The sequence below is a fragment of the Vicugna pacos genome, chromosome 18 (genome assembly GCF_048564905.1).
Source record: "Vicugna pacos chromosome 18, VicPac4, whole genome shotgun sequence".
NCBI lineage: Eukaryota > Metazoa > Chordata > Mammalia > Artiodactyla > Camelidae > Vicugna > Vicugna pacos.
Window position 1 is genome coordinate 16643249 of NC_133004.1, and position 17844 is coordinate 16661092.

General features: G+C 46.1%; 1 protein-coding gene across 3 annotated transcripts in view; it reads right to left on the reverse strand.

The window, feature by feature from the left end:
- The window catches only part of RBFOX1 (RNA binding fox-1 homolog 1), a 1384890-nt gene that overhangs the window by 172773 nt on the left and 1194273 nt on the right, over positions 1–17844 (reverse strand). For 2 of the 3 annotated variants that reach the window (XM_072942257.1, XM_072942259.1), the window contains one exon: positions 1208–1450. In XM_072942257.1, coding sequence (XP_072798358.1) covers positions 1208–1450 — 243 coding nt within the window. Of the gene's footprint in view, positions 1–1207; positions 1451–8023; positions 8138–17844 lie in introns of those variants that run through there. The other variant, XM_072942258.1, reaches the window with a different exon arrangement.

The following is a 17844-nucleotide window of genomic DNA, read 5'->3' on the forward strand; positions in this document are numbered from 1 at the left end:
ACAAAGGAAGGAAAGGCAATAGAAGGATTTAAAATGTATATTATTAAAAAAATTCTCCAAACCTAACCTTCAAACACTGTGAGGTACCAGGTAGCAAAGTTAGTCAACAGTGACTTTCAGTGACAAGAAACACACCACGCTTCAAACCAATGAACTGCTTCACAAATACTAGTTTTTCAGAGGCCTGAGATCGGGAGAAAGAGGCCCAACTGCCTTGTACCTACAAAATGCTCTGGACTTTGTAGCTTGAGTGCGCCCAGGCTTATAAAGAACTCTGCAGAACAGGATTTCCTAAATGTACACATACCTCTTGGGGTAGGCACGGTGCATGGTTATTTTAGGTGGTACACAAATGAACAGTGTGCAATCCGAACCACTATTTTTGCTTAGGGTTACCGTTCATGAGCAGCCAGCAACACCAGTTCCCATTGATGGCAGTGAAAGTTTCTTTTCAGTTTGTTTGTGTGTTTTCAATCCATTTCATCCATTTGCATGCAATAAAATGGACTTTTTTTGGATGCATAGAGAGCTGTGTTACCTCCACCATCAAGATACAGAACAGAGCAGTCCCACTGCCCTGCAAAATTCTCTCTTGCTGCTCCTTGGCAGCCCAGACCACCTGCACCCCAGGGAGCTCAGCCATAAAAAAGACACCAGAGTCACAAGCCACAACATAGGTGAGTCTCAAATGAATTAGGCCAAGAGAAGGAGGGCTGGGTTGGCAAGGAGGAGTAGCTACAAATGGACAGATTTGCTCTGGGGGTGCTGGAAATATTCCTAAAACAGAATCTGGCAATGGCCGCACAATCCTGTACATACACTAATAACCTGTGAATTGTACACCTAAAACAGGTGAATTTTACTGTATGTAAATTGTATCTCCCTCCAACCATTAAAAAAGATGACAGAGTGTATGCTTTCATCGAGATGACATAATTCCAGAAAAAGCAAAACGAAAGAAACAAAAAATAGATGAAAGTTTATACAAATACATGCAGTTTAGGGAAAATGTGTTGATTTTAAGAAGGACTAAGAGAGGGTGGATGCTCGGAGGTGAGGCGAGCTTCGCAGGGCCGGGCGCCAAGGCCGGGCCCCGGGGCTGCTCTGCGGGAAGGCGCTGAGAGGAGGTGCGCCCAGGCCCTCTCCGGGGTCCTGGGGCCCCGGCCCGCGCCCCCCCGCCCCCCGCCCCCCGCCGGCGCCCACTTACTGTGGCGGTGCCCGACACGGTGTGCGCGCTGGTGTCCGCTGCGCTCTGCTCCGAGTGCGACTGGGCGGGAGGGTACAGGTTTAACGTGTGCTCGGGGACGGTGGTCTGGCCCGTGTACTCTGGCGCGGGGTGGGGGTGAGGGGCCGTGTATTCCGCGGGGATGCCGTTCTGAGGGGGGGCAAACTGGGCCGAAGCATAAGGCTGAGCCATGGTGTCAGGGGCAGCGGCTGCTTCCTGATTACCCTGGAAAATCAGAAAGGTGGAGAGAGGGGGAGAAAACCGTGAGCTGGCGCCGAGCGAGCGGAACCTCCACTCCCCCGCTCCCCGGGCGGGCGCAAGGTTGAGGGCCCTGTCCCAGGTCCTCCAGCCCCACAGCCGTCTAGACCGTGAGGGTCTGCGCTCTGCTGGATTGGACTTTTTCTGGCAGATCCTTCTTATTTCGCTCCCATTTTGGAACGTGTGCGCTTGTAGTTGTCTCTGGTTGACAGCACAGCCTTGATTTGATACTTAAAATGCCAAGAGAGATTAAATTGAACGTGTGTGTTCTTGAGAGGAGAGACAATTCATGTAAGCATTTGAATTTAATCAAAATTTTATGTGATTTGGCTCATGTAATGGGAAGAGGGCGGTGGTCCTTTCAATGGTCACTCTCTGTGTGTGTGTGTGTGTGTGTGTGTGTGTGTGTGTGTGTGTGATGTTCTCAGTGCCACTGTGAAGCAGCTAATGAAAATTCAAGGCCTAATTTGGACAAAGATGGCCTTCTGTGATAGTCCCATTTTAAGTATCTCTGCAAAATGCTGGACTTAACTCTTAGCCTCATTAATCAATGCCTCCCCCCCACTCCCTGACTTATTTTTTATAAGCAGAGTATTATATAACAATTCGCCCTTCAGATCTAGGCAAAACATGCAGCGTGATAATTACAGTCAAGTCAAAAGAATAAAAAAAAATTCAAATGCTTCCATTTCAGGAACCATCTCTCTCTCTCCAGCCCAACTTCCACCCCTATAACCCTACTACCCTATCCTACACACACTCACACACACACACACGCACACGCACTCGTGCAAGACATCAGAGACTGTAACCCAGAGGTCTAAATTTTCCATGGTCTTAAGAAATGGGGTTGCACACTTGGAGAGAGAGAGAAAGAGAGAGAGGGAGAGAGAGAGAGAGAGAGAGAGAAAGCTTAGCAATTAAGCGCACCAAATAGCTACTTCTCCCATTGTCTGTGGTCAATTAGATGTGACTTCAGCCCTCCGATGATGATACCAGGGCAAAAATGTCAGAACTGCTCACATCTCCCCAGTCCCTGCCACCGACATTTGAGAGCCTCTTCAGCAAAGGCAACTGGAGTGCAGCAAAAAAAAACCCCATGATGACAGAGAGGGAAAAAGAAGTTTATTCTCAGAGCAGCACACGGCGCTGGTGCATTTGTTTAGAAGGAACCTTAATTAGAATGTTAAAGATGACACTTGGAAGAGAACGATGCTCAGGATAAGTTTAAAACATTTTACAAGTGCAAACACTCCCATCAGGCCCTTTCCTCCTCCAGACTAATTTCTCCAAATGTCTGTGCCATGGGAAGCAAAAAGGCACAGCCATTTCGTTCTTGGCAACATGTTTTCATAGCACTTGGGGCTGTGAGGGTCTGTCTGTGCTGTGCGGTTGGATCGCTCTATGTGCGAAGTTAACCCTATCCGTCCTTGGGAAACCACAGAGGTCATTTATCCTCATGGCCACTCTCTGGTCACACCTCTTCCAAGATGATGCTCAGTTTCCTTTTAGGGGACACTTCCACCCTCAGCCCGTGTAGTGCAGGTGTGGGTGAGCCCCACCTCTGGTTACCTCTCCATGTGGTCACATGACCCAGCCCGGCTAACCAGAGGCTCCCACCTCACAATCGCAGGGATCTGGGCTCCTGCCCCACCTTTCTGAGCGAGGCCGGTTAGTGAGCTAACCCCTAGCAACTCCAGTGAGGCTTCATCCTGCTACTTTGCTGGATTTGGGGGAGGAAGTTCTTTTACTACTATGATGGGCAGCTGGAAAAATAATGTAAGCCTGGGGCTGCCAAGAACTGCCTCTTGAAGAGGCCCTCCCTAAAGCAGAGGCCGACTTAGAGGAAAATGGAGCCCAGAAACAGAGAAATAGATCAACTGAGCCTCGGTGACATCCTGTGAAGTCTTGGATCCAGCCTTATCTGTACTTAGTACCGCTGCTGTTTCTTTAAGCTATGTGAGTCAGTAAATGTCTTCTTTTGCTTAAGATTTTCCGTGCCTTGCAACCAAAAAGGTCTTGACCAATACAAAAAAAAAAAAAATCCTCTACTGTGAGGATCAACTAGCATCCTTCCCTTCTTCAGGGCTGTTCAAGGAACATGTCCTTGTCGACAGAAATTCCATACGGATGCCACTTTTTTTTTTTTTCTGGTTGACAAGAAGCTTTAGAAACTTTGGGACCTTGAGAACCCTCCAAAGAGAAATTCATTGTGCTAAATTCCACTTCTGCCCAGTGGTCTGTTTCAGCATCCCCGACCTTCCACTTAGCTCACCTCTGCTTTGCAAGAGAGACCCACGAAAACCCTAGGCGGGGCCTCCTGGGGCAGCCCCTCCCAGGAGCGCTGGTAGAGACTGACGGTCGTAAAAGCGAAGGTTTCCTCCCTCCACCTTCAGCAGGAACACTTTCCCGGGGAACGTGCATGCCCATGTGGCCTCTCCTCATTGCAGAGCAGTCTCAGAAAGTGTGATCCAGTCCCACAAGCTCCCACTAAACATCAAGGGCCCTTTGCTAGGACCTGATCTCTCTCTGCACCGGAGCGGGAAGGGCCTGCCCTCAGGAGGCTTATGGCCACTCCAGCCTCGCAGGACCGTCGCACCTTCCCATTCACTACCTCCTCTGCTTGGGAGTTCCCTACTCCCCGGCTCCCTGGCCTGGCTAGTCTCAACTTCTTCTTGAGGTCCCAGATCGAGAGTCCCCTCCCCCTACAAGTCTCCCTTGACACTTAAGCCACATGGGCTGCCTGCTCTCTAGACCCCGCTGCAGCGGTAACTCCAGGTACCAGCACTGCCTGTGAGCACCCTGGGGGCAAGGGACTTGCTGCGTCCTCTGTCCCGTCTCCAGGGTCCAGCAGCCAGGCTGGCTGCAGGGCTGGCCTTCTCCAGTGTATGTTAAGTGAACGCACGCTCGACTAGTGAACTCGGGGCTCTGGCAAGCTTCCAAGTGGCAACAGGAGATAGGTGGGGGCTGGGGGGAGGACTGGCCAATGACCGTGGAAGAAATCTGACCCACAGCTTCCTTTATGTAAATAAAGTTCTGTTGGGCCCCAATCCAGCTCACTGGGCGCCAGGCACGTATGACTCATCCAGCCTCAAGGATTGAACTATCTGGCCCTTTGCAGAAAGAGTTTTCTCATCGCTGGGGCAGGGTTAGCGTTTAATACAGAGACATCCACTAAGACGCTGTTGTTGTACAAATAGTCTGGGCAGGAAATACAGCTGGCCGTGAAGCGGGAAGAGAGAGAAAGGGGGTGCCTTCTATCTAAACCAAGGAGCGGCTGGCTCAGCTTGACTTGGAGACCAGCAACATTGAGGGCGCAAGAAGGGAGTGGCAGGGCCATCTTCAGGGTGTGCCTCTTGTCACCGGGTCGCTGCATTGTAAACACACGTGCTGCAGGCTCGGCATTAGGGGGCTCGTGGGAAGACCTAGGATGGCTTCAGGCTTCTGTGCTCCGTCTGAAACCCATCCTCTTCCCCAGGCCAGAGCTCAGAGTTCAAACTGAATGCCACTGCCCCTTGCTTCAGACCTAGTGGCTCTAGGCAATGTGCTGGGTGCTTTGCATCGGGAGTCCTCAAGCAGGGGTGACGGTTCCTCAGGAGACATCATAGGGACATTTTTGTTTGTCACAACTGTGGAGGAAAGGGTCACACCGGCATCCAGTGGGTGGAGGCCAGGGACGTTGCGAAACACACAACGCACAGCACAGCCCCCACCCCCAACCAAGGACTTTTCTGGCCCCAGATGTTAATAGCGCCCGGCTCTAGGCTCTGCTTTGCATGCACGGCGTCTCTAATCCCACTTCATTTTGTTGCAGAGGATGCTGCAGCCCAGAGCTGCTAAGTAATCCTGCAAAGGTGCCGCCACAGGTACCTCTTGGGTAAGCCAAGAGCTGAACCAGAGCCTGTGTTTAATCCGTGCCAAGGGGGCTGTCTCCTCTGGCCAGAGAATTACCTGGTAGGGAAATGCCTTCCCAATTTTAAATAAAGAAACCGCTATCCATCACATATACCGTGACTCCAAGATCTATTTTCTACCTGGTGGCACGTTACACCCCATGGGGAGGTGTTGGGGTATTTGATTCAAAGAGGCCAGTGTTCCACTAGCCGGATGAGGGATGACCCTTGGCGAGGGCTAGAATAGCAGCCTGAGAAACTCCGGCCACCTCAAGCTCAAAGCCTGGCTTTCAAAGCCCCTGAGGCTACCCTAAGAAAAGCAATCACCAAGCACCAAGTACCACTGGAGCCCAGAAAACCCACCAGCCTCTACTAGAGCTCTTGCCGTACTGGCAAACCCAGGGCACCGAGCTCCAGAGATGGTGCCCGTGTAGCTGAGGAACCTACAGGTAGCGTTCAAGTCCACGGAGCTGGGGACGCTCTCCTGTGCCTGGAGTTCTCCAACAGATGTTGGTGGGACCCCCCGCAGTTACTTATTAACTCTGACAGCCATTCCAGAGAGACCCTAATTAATACTCCCAACATTTGCACTTTGGGCTAATTACAGCTAATATTTAATTAAGATCATCGTACTTCCTATGGAATTATTTTTCACCTTCAAATGGCTTCGGGATGTCTTTCTTTCCTCCCTAGTGAGGTTCCTGGATTCTTAGCTTGGCTGAAATGGATTTTTCTGGAAAAAAACATATTCCCATGAAGGGCACTTTTTCACTCCAGGTCAAGGCAAATCTTGGGCACGTGAACAGGCTCCTGGTGGAAAGCTGAAGCCAATTTCACATCGGTGACGGTGACAGGCAACAGTTACTTGGCACATTCTGGCCAGACATTCCCTCATTTTCAGAAGCTGCCCTCTTTCTTCTGCTCCAATGCCAAACCCCTACTTTCCCCTGAATATGTGGAATGATCAGAGTCTGATTTTACTGAGTCAGGGTGCTTGTGGGTGTTCCGAGTTGATGGGGATGGTGGCTCTGCTTTACACACATCCCCACAACATTAAGGGAGTGCTTCAAGTGATTTTTGCAAACCCAGCATCTAATTTTCAGTGCCTCGACTTTCCTAGGTTGCTGTCAAAGACAAGCAAGGGGGGGCAAGAAAGCCAAGACCTCATGTTTTTAAGACCCACCACTGCTGCTGCAGAACTAGGTAGACGCTCAAAATAAAGAATATCAATTAAGGTAAAAGGAAGAGAAACTTCTTTGTCCTCACACACCAGACCTGCATTAGGACAGCAACCCGACAACAGCCAGATGACGTGGGACCCCCTCATTACCCGAGACGCCCCACGGGGTGGCTTACACTCCAGTTACAGAGAGCAAGAGGATTATTAAACTGCAACCAAGTCTGATTCACCAAAGCAAAAAAAAAAATGCCATTTCAATTTAAATATTTTACTGAAGCATGAAATAGCCAGGATATTATTGCTATTTTAAGACAAATATCGTAATCTGACCATTAGCTTAGTATGTCGACTCTGCTGTGTGCAGGCACTGGGAGAGACGCTCCTCAAACACGAGGAGCCTTTCCTTGGTCACCGAAACGTCCCGCACCCCTAATTTTCTCAGGAGGCAGAGTCGGAGAGAAAAAGAGAGGTTTTTGTCCTGGTTGTTGTTTGTTTAGACATCTCCCTTCTCTCATGCACGGCCCTGAGTGGTTTAATAAAGTAGTTTCGGGAAACTAATAAACGAACCAAGAGTGGCAGCCCATCAGACTTTGCAAAATATCTTGGCTCCAAATCTAATGCAAACCACATTTCAACTGAAGAAAACAGTCCTTACGTGGCAGAGCACGAAACGGATATATTCTTTCACTGTTAACTGTCTGACTTTCACTGAGGGGAAAAAGTGCCTGCCAAGGTGGACAGTGGACTTCAAAGTAAATATTTCTCTCTCTCTCTCTGTGTTTTCCCAGCTCTAACAGTCAAACTTCCCCAGCATCCTCTCTCCTTTTGCTTCTGCAAATTATTTGTCCCCGGTCAATTTCTTGCTCCCCCAAACCTCTTCTGGCCTAAACACACCCCTATAATGAAGAAATGCATGGGAGTTGTCCAGCCCTCGTAAACCAGCTGATGACATCTGTCCACACTGCCTAGAGCAGCAGTCTCCCCCACAGTGCCCCCCCACCCCATCCCAGCAACACGGACTCGCTGGTGGAAACTCTCCATTCTCGGCTGCCTGCAGTTTTCTGTCTTACTGACAGTTTGGATTACTTTAGTTCAGGAGCCTGGTCTGTTCTACTTCTCCGGCAAGAAATTGCACATATTCAGAGAAAGCCTCCCGTGCTGGACTGAAAAGAACCAACCTGCATCACGCCCCCAGGGGCACTGCAACAAAGAAGGGAAATGCAAAATTACACCATTAACCTGCGGGTTCTAAGACCAGCTCAGTTCGACACATCAAGCAGAAAAGCTCACACACACCACACACACACACACACACACACTTGGCTGAACGCTCCCCCACCCCCACCATGATTCAAGGAGCAGAATCCGCATCACAGAGAGAGAACAGAGACTTAACGCAAGGGAAGGCTTCGGCTTAATTCAAATCACAATTTCGCATGAAATAGAAAATGGGGAAAAAAAAAATACCTGCTGCACCATCCTGCTGCCTTTCTCCTCCATAAACTTAGCAGCTGTTCTAGTCTCACACCACAAAGCATCTGCCCAAAGCAAGCCTCGATTACGAGCGCGGGTGTGTGCGCTGTGCAACGTGTGGACGGCCGGGGTGTGGAAGGAGGGGGGGGCTGAGGCCGCCTGGCTGACCTCCCCCTCAACATCTGACTGCTCCCCAAACCAACCCCAGATGGGACTCCTTCCTTGAGCTTGGCCCATCAATCACAGCTCGCCCCTCCTCTGGCTCCTGCTCTCAGTTTCAGAGTGCACACTGAGCAGATGATTATATAGAAGAGGAAGGAAAGACACACGCACACACACACACACACACACACACACACACACAGAGCGCTCGACTACATTAATAGCTGTTTAAAAAACATTAGAAATGCTATCCTCTGCACTGCCTGGAGCCGGAATTTTTCATTACTAAACTAAATATATGGTATGCAAAGTTATGAAATCCGCTGGGAAGCTTGCGACGCCCCTGTTTTGTTTTATATTTTCAGGAGGGGAGTGGGGGTGTCGGGGATAGCAGGGGAAGAGACCGGGGAGGGATGAAGAAAGAGCTCAAAGAGGTAAGAGAGATGGTGGTGGGTGCGTTAAAAAAAAATACCGTGAGAACATCGGGGATGTAAAAATTTATAACAAAGCTGAGTGGCTAATTGTAAATCGATCTTAAAACACTATAACGAGCGATTGTTTAGAAGATGTGGCTGCCTGGCTCCTTGGTGGACGAGCTGTGTGATCTCGCGCAAGATGCTGCAATGCCCTGAGCTCCAGTTTTTGCTTCTGTTTAATGGGGAGTATGATGAGTGACTTCCCAGGGTAATTTTGTGAGGATCATGATAAAAATCAAATCACAGAAAAGTAAACACACACAGCACCGTGCCTCATAGTAGGCGCTATATGAGCAGATTCATGCATCACATTCAATAAAAAGGTGAGCGGAATCCAAACCCACTTTTGTCCCTGGGGACCGTACAGGCAAGAGGGGCAGTAGACTTTCAAGAAAGGAACCGAGCCCCAGTGGTGATCAAGGGCGTGAAGGAAAAGCGCAGCCCTGCTGCTTTCCCATTGTCGTGAACTTTTGTCTCTTCCTAGCTCATGGTTTCTTTCCTTCTCTCCAAATGAGCAAAAATAAAACCTCATACGAAACATGCCCGGTGATTTCGATGCCAAATGCTGCATCAATGCAACTGCGGCCTCTTTATTTAAAGCTACAAATACTTTGTTCTTCCTTTATTATTAAAACTACAACAACTGCAGTGAAATGTCAACACAATTTCAGCTTTTATTTAGTCATGTCTTTTCCTGCTGGCCGAGGGAGAGGTTTCAGGAGCACCCCCCCCGCCAAAGTGGACAGCTGCTTATCGCCGAGACGCCTGCTTGGAAGGGACAGGTCTTGCGACACTGGAGGGAACGGATGAGGTTTCTGAAGTGATTAAACTTGTAATTAAATTGTATAACAGAGGAGGAGGTGAGGGCGGAGGAGGCTCCCCAGAAGAATTCCACTTTCCTGCTGGTCTGTCAGTGGTACTAGTTCAGGGAGCCCTTGGGTAACTTTTTTTTTTTTTTTTAATTCCCAGCTCCCCAGGGTTGGAAAGAAAATCTGGACAAATGGTATTTGTGCCATCTTTCCATTTCTATTTGCAGTCACTCCCTGGGGCTCTCTCTAATGCAGGATTAAAACAAGCAGTCCTTTCAGGTTCTTTAAAGGGGTGTGTCACTCCCCTCTCAGGACTGCATCGCCACAGAGGACCAGGGCCCCTTCCTCGCATGACTGCAGCCCAACAGGTAGACTCAGAAGCCCTTTTCATGGGCCATAAGCTCTTTGTCCTTACTGATAACTGTAAAGTCCTATTTGCGTCCTTAAACCAAAGTATAGGGGTCTTGCTTTTGCCTAGAAAGCAACAGGGCTGAAAACAAGACAGACAAATTCCTTGGTGAAGGATGTTCTGAGAAGTTATAGAGAAGATGCAAAAAAAAAAAAAAAAAGTCAAAACACCAAATAAAGAAGAGTGTTTCAGATGGAAACAATCAGAGTGAAGTAATAGGACACTGTACCTTCCCCAGTGGACCATCCGATCACTTGGGGTATTCCCTTAAAAGAATCAGATGCTAAGACTGCAGCCCAGACCCACCAACTTAAAATCTCTGAGGGTAGGATCCAGGAACGGAATTCTGTGTTTTTCAAACTGTAGGTGTGATCCCTTGGGATGTAAAATCCATGTAGGGGGTTATCATGCCAGCATTCTTGAAATGAAATAAACTGTGCCACACTGGGAAAGTACAGAACAGAAGAGCAAGAGTGGCGTTCCATGAAACTTTTATGTGGGTGAATTGGGCTGCAATGTAAAATCTTTTATGGATTGCAGTAAAATAAATAAAATAAAAGACACTATGCTGGGTCATTTCTCTGTCTGTTACCATCTAACCTTCTACTGGTGCTGTGACTATGGAATCAGAGTTAAGTGTTGAAAAGTCAGGGGCATAATTGTGGAACTATTGGCAAGTCATTCAACCTCCATGTGTCCCGCTTCCTCATCTATTATTGTAAATAACAATGTATTTTATCCTTTCCAGTGACGCTCTGGTGATGTGTTAGGGATAAAATCTACGGGAATGTGTTTTATAATCTAGAGAGTCCTGTGTGCATCTATGACCTATTGTGGGGATGAAATCAGTCCCCCTTCTAGTTCACAGAAGTGCTTCCTCTGGAGAACATGTGCAGAGGTGTGTTGGACCTTACTGTGTGCCAGGCACTTTAATCCTCACAACCACTCCCAAGAGATAGATATTACGGTCCCTTTTAAAAGATAAGAAAACTGAGGCTCCAAACAAGTGACAAAATATTTCCCACTCTGGGAGTTACTGAATCAGTAAGTGGCAGAACCAGAACTTAAACCTAATTTGGGCTTATTGAAGAATTCCTGCCACTGAATCCATACTAAGATGACAATGGAGATGATGATAATGATAGGAATGGAGATGACGATGATGGTGAAGAAGGTGGTGGGGATGATGATGATAAACATGGAGATGATGATGATGGTGAAGACGATGGTGGGATGATGATGATAAACATGGAGATGATAATGGTAGTGAAGATGATGGTGATGATGATGAGAAAACATTTCTTCTTCAGCAATAACTATGTACCAGTCATTGTTCTAAGGACTGAGGACACAAAATTCAACAAAGCAGCTTTACCTACATTATCCTTTTTAAGAAGAATCCAATGTGGTACATACTGTCATTCTCTTTTCAAGGGAGGTGAAGTTACTTCCTCTTACTCACACAGCTCATAAGCACTAGTTACACAAATCCATTAGATTCTTAAGCTCCATGTCCTTGAACAGTTGGAGACGGGCCTCAATTAGGTAAACATACAAACCTTGGTTTCCTAACTATACTGGCTCACAGAAAAGCATCTCTTGAACAAAGAACTCTGAAACCCACTCTGAGGCCATAATTTCACACACACAAAACAAACAAACAGCAAAGATAACAAGAGTCCATGTCACAGATTCAAGTGAAAGCAATTTGTTTCATTTCACTTTCCCGGCCTCAACAAGGAAGCAGAGAGAGAGAGAGACCAGGAGCCATCTTGCCACGGCTGACAAACACCAGCCCCAGAAATACAAACCAGCCGAGTGGGCGGCAGGTTTGCGACGACGAGGTGTCATGTTTGCAAAATGTTCCATTCTGACTTTCCATTTGGAGTCACAGAAGGCAATGTAGTGGTTGTTTTTCTCAACTCCTTAAAAGTTAGTGACAATCAAATATTTATGGCACTTTGTACAAGTCAGTCGTCCTGATATGGTTGCTTATGAGGTGATATTTCTAAAGGGAAAAGTGCTTTTCTCTTAAAAAAATTAGCAGCCTCTGGAGCAAGTAAAGTTCCCAACCAACAGCATCATACCCTTAAGAAGAAGGGTTTTCTGTCCCCAGGGCCTCAGAGGGCCCCGACCTGTCCTTTAAAATCCTTGTCAAAGTCTGAGATGACATGACATACATTTTGCTTTTGACATTATGCATATATTTTATATTACATATATTTTGCTGTCTGTCTCCAACTAGACTGTAAACTTCATGAGGACTGAAACCTCATCTGTTTTTCTCATCATTGTTGCCGCAAGCATTTCAAAGAGTGCCACACACCTACACAGAGTCAAAAGGTTTTGTTGCATGAAAAATGAATTCCTAAGCTAGTCTCTTTATTCCTACTGGACTAAGACATGCTCTGACTCACCCAGCACCTCAGGGTGCTGAGAAACAAGGTCAAACCATCAAATGCTGCTTTGCACTGTTGAAAACAATTTCCCCATTGAAATATCTCAACATTGCGCTGAAGGATTTCTTGGTGGAAAGCCATGCAACATAGGGCTTCCCCTCTCTGTACGTAAACTAGCTGTAAATGCCTTATTATTGTCCATTATTAATAAAAAGTAACAGCCAGAGTGGCTGTTATTCATTAAGTTCATTGTAAGCATAAGACAATTAGTCACTTTATCTATATTGTCTAACTTCATCTCTACAGGAGCTATATATTTACTAAACTTATTTTTATCACACTCATTTCACAGATAAAGAAGGAGAAAGTCTTGAAGCTAGTCAGTGGCAGATGCAAAATCCAGGTCAAGGAAGCTATGATTGACCTCCTTGTTGGCTATAATGAGGGGTGCTATCTGTAAGGGTTATGGTAGAATAATTCAGCCACAAAATATTTTTTGACATATCCTAGCCAAAGTTGGAGGCAACCAAAAAGGCACGAGATCTTGCTCTTGCCATCCCAAGATCGAGAATCCACCTGGGTTATGAGTGCTAGTGATGATGATGATGATGGTGGTGATTATAACATTATTCATAACAACAGGAATATAATTAGAATGGCTCTCAACACAGGGTTTCCATTGCCCTAAGTGTTGTATGCGTGGAACTCCCTCAGTGTGCCCCACAGTCTCACAATGGGGATGCAATCATCATCTTCACTGTACAGATGGACGGCTAAGCAAATAATCTGAGGTCACCTTAATAGTGCGTGATGAGACTCATATTTGGATCAATCCCATTCCAAGTCCAAAGCAAGACGTTGAAAAAAAAATCAGAGGAAGTTTCTGTGTCCCCTTCATCCAGTTCCCCCCAATGGGAAACTCTTGCATGACCATAGCATGCTGTCAAAAGTAGCAAATTGACTTTGTATGACCAGTCCTTCACATTGCTGCAAACACAGCGAAAGTTCTGCTGTCGTATTTTGCCATCCATAACATCGCATCATTGCCATTGACATCTACCCGAGTGACGGCTGGAGCTGCCCACCACTGTCCCAAATACAGTGGTGCCGACAGAAGGGCAGAAGGACAAACTGACAGTTGAACCAAGCAAGTGAGTGCTAGCAAAACTATTTTCATAAGGGAAGGAACGGATGAATGCATTTTTAATTATAGTTCAGTAAAGACCCTTCACCTCCTGGTATGGAGGCAGCCTTCAATCCTGAGCAAACTTTCACTATCACAATGTATCTCCTCTCCCAGCTAGGCATTTTCTAAAGAAGGGGAAAAAGTTCTCACCACCACCACCATCAGGGTGACATCAGTGTCAAATTTACATCCAAGATGAATTTCAGGGACTTACGCCATTGCGAATATTACTACCTTCAGCCAGATCCACAAAAGGGAAAGAATGGGTTGTGGTCCCTTCTATAGCTTGCTTACAGTTACCTGCAGATGTGACCTGGGATAATATCACTGTGTTTCCTATTCCGTCACAGGTATCCAGGTGATTCTCTGCCTGCTTCTGAAATAGGAACTTAATAGATTTGGTGTGAGGCAACTTTCTTTGTAAGGGAGGAAGTCACTATACATATGGCCAGCACCAAGGAGCCCAGAGAGGGACCAGCTCCACTGTGAATGTTGCTGAGCAAAGCATCCCACTAAGGATGTCACCAAGGGATGGCCACTAGATGTGGGAATTTGGGAGCATTAAGTGACACTGCTTGAAAGAGAACCATATACTCTCCCCAGGGGAACGGTAATAATAAAATGTTCTAGCAAGGAGGAAAGTAAACGTTCTAGATACAAATCAGGACAAGAAGTAAGATACCATTGTCTTGCCCATGAATGGATTCAGAATCCTTACCACTCATATCACGTTATGAAAACTGAGTTCTCTACCCATCACGAAAGTGTACGTCCCAGTGACACTAATAAACATGTCTTCTCCTTCTTCTTTGGTCCCTTCCCAAAGCTGGGCCCTAAACTTAGCTGAAACAACTCCAAGACCTTGAGACATGACACTGTTAAGGTACAGAACCCACCTACCAGCACCCACATAGCTTATAATGAATTTCCAGAACCAAACCTTTGATTGCATTTTTAATTCCCCAAGTTACCTATGTAACTATCATTGGCCTCTCATAAGATGGTAAACTCCTTAAGGGCAGGAACTTGCCATATTCATCTTTAGCATTTCTCTCTTTTCCTTCCGTATTCTGTAATCAGGTGTTTGACATGATAAATATCTGTTGGCTTGCATTCACCTCACTTGTAGGAAGATGTCTAATCTGGTTACGGCAACAGGCAAAGATGATAAAATATGACCTTGTCTTTCATTGTGCATTGCATAAGTTTTAGCCTCTAACAGTTTGCCAACTGGGAAAAAAAAAAAGGCTGTCACAAAATGAATTATACTTGGACTTGCAAGAAATGAAATTAGGAGAGACTGCCAGAAAGCAAGGGCAATGAACTATTCAAATAGGCGAGAACTTGATATTCACGGCATTGTTTCAGCAGCGAAGTACTGGCATCTTCTGGATGGCAGGTCCTGTGCTAGGTGCAGGGGCTCCAGTGGTGATGAGGATTTAGGAAGCCCAGGTAGGTGGGCAGGAATCACAGAACAGACCAGGAATAGATAGTCCCATGGGGCATGTGCCATGCGAGGAGAAATATAAAGAGCCCAAAGTGCTCGCCTCTCCCCTGTGATTCATCAAGGAGGGCTTTCCAGAACTGGCGTCTAAACTGAGAGTTGAAGGGTGAGTAGAAAATAGCCAGATGGTATGAAACATGTTGACAAGATAACATGCGGGAAGCCAGTTCCATGTTGCAGTCAGAGCAAATATCTCCTACCCAGGGTGGCAGAATCAATGAAAAAGAAGGGAAAGACGGTGGCGAGGATATCTGCAGAGAGCTGAGATAGAGACCTGGAGGCTACCAGACTGTGAGGCCCTTGAGGGCAGAGGCCCAGGTCTGTGTTATCAGGCAACAGGTTCCGAGGAGTATTTGAATGGCATACATAGAGTAGATGCTCAAAAATGTTTTGACTCAAAGATTAAATGCAATGATGGTATATGTCAGGATGAAGCGAGCCAAGGGGTAAAAAGAGGAGAGAGAAGAGAGAGGAATCTGATCATTTAAACTATGCCCTTTGACATTACTTGCTCCCTTGAAGCAACTCAAATGCTTGAAATAGAAGAAATAAACAGATGAGTCAGGTGGTCACTTGAAGTAAATAAGTAAGACAGAGGCTCATCGTCCTCTTCATCAGCATCATCACAGTGGCTTAGCCAGAGATAGGATGCATAAGCTTCTGAGAGCAGTCAGACATTGTCTATTTGAGCCTCAATACAATATTGGAAGGTCAGTGGGGTGGGTACCAGTCATACCCATTTAACAGAAGAGAAAGCTGAGGCTCAGGTAACTTAGCAACGTGCCCACGTTCAGACAACTAATCCATGTTCTAGCTGGGATTTGAACTCTGGATATGTTTCCATTGCACCAAACCGCTTCCTAAGGTTTCCACTCATATGACCCAGCAAGTCTAGCTTTATCAAGAGGCTTGACTGCATGATGCATTTCTGGATTTCCTCCATCCTCATTTCATAAACTTTTATGCAGAGAATGAGAGAAGTAAACACGGAAAGTATGACAAGTGAAACACTCATCAGAACAAAGAGAAGATAAAACTTTATTGGCCTTACAAATTCAGTACAACCCAGCTTAGCATAAGCATGCCCGTGTTGAAGTTATTACTATTTTTTTTTAAAGGTAAGTCCAGAGGGATTGAAATCAAAGGTTCCATCTTTCTAAGTGAAGAAGCAAGTTCCATTACTGGCCCTGTCCCAACTCAAGTCTCTAAGCCCAGGGCTCTCAACCAAAGCGCCACCTGAGAATGGAGAATCCTGAATTCTTCACATATGTTTGTGCAGGGCATCAGTATTATTTTTCTGTAGCTAAAGATATGACCTATGTTAAGGATATCTACCTGCATGAACGCTGAATGGAGAGGGTCACACAGTTTGGAGGAGAACAGGGCTAGACTGACGTAAAGAAGAGGTTTTGCAAAATGTCATGGTAAATCCAAGGAGAAGGGTAGGGTTTCAGAAATAAGGAAGCAGTTTGCCTTATTTGTATTTATGAGAGAATTTGCCTAATGGCAAGAAATTTTATTTCGGTACCAACAGTGAGTGTAGAAGTCTGGCCAAATAAATTGTGTGATCACTCTGTGTCCAGCTGAAGACACTGAAGTTCATTTATCCAAACAACTGTGAGGCAGCTTTAGCTAGGAATACTGAGGCTGATGGAAGTTAAGTAAGTTTAATTCAAAAGACCTTCAAGGAACAGCTTTAAAATAGTTTCAAATGTGATTGCGAAGTCCATGCTTTTGCAGAATGGAACTGCCCATAGGCAGCATTCATCCTCTTCATGAACTGGTTTTCTTTGTTTGATTTTTAACACGCCTACCTTCTTCAGATGGGGTGGAATATTCTTGGAACCTACGCGAAGCAGACACAAGGTTGTCCTCACATTCACTATTATTGACTCAAGTATCTGACTTAAGTTTATTAAACACCTTCTGTCCCCCAGTATCTCAGAATGCAACCTTACTTGGGAATGGAGTCATGGCAAATGTAATTAGTTAAAAGAAGGTCATACTGGAGTAGGGTTGGCCCCAAATCTGATATGACTGTTCTTATAAAAAGGGGAACTTTGGACTCAGACATGCACACAAGGAGAACACTATGTGAAGATGGGGGCAGAGACTGAGGTGATATTTCTATGGCTAAAAAAGCACCAAAGGCTGACAGCAAACCAGCAGAAGCCAGGAGAGAGGTATGGACCAGATTCATCCTCATAACCTTCAGATGGAACCAACCCTGCTGACACCTTGATCTTGGACTTCTGGTCTCCAGAACTCTGTGGCAACACATTTCTGCAGTTTTAGCCTGCCAGTTTGTGATACTTTGTTATGCTAGTCCCAGGAAATCAACACACCTACCATGTGCTAGTCACTGGAGATACGGTGTTAAGTGGAGTCACTCCCTGCTTCCTGGAGCTTAAGGTCCAGTAACAGAAATACAACCACCAAGTAAAACCAGTTAAAAAATGACACAATATCTTGTCCTCTCATTCCATGCTTCACACTTAAGGAAGTTGGGACATACAATGAATTTCACGCAATCTCACTTGATCTCTGTGAAGCAGATCCTGTAACCTGAGTTGGAGAAGTTTAAGGACTTGAAAGATCTGCCCAGACATTGTGATTGCACCCTGGGCTGTCCTCACGTGGTGGTCATTAGGCACATGTGGTCATTGAGCACATGTGGTTAGTCCGAAATGAAGATGGCTGTAAGTGCAAAATGCAGGCTGGACTTCAGCGATACAGTACAAGGAAGAGAATGTAAAATATCTGTTTCACAGTTTTATTTTGATTTACAGGTTGAAATGATAGTTTGGGCATATTGGATGAAATAAAACATTTTCGATTATATGTTGAGACATACTGGATTGAATAAAAAT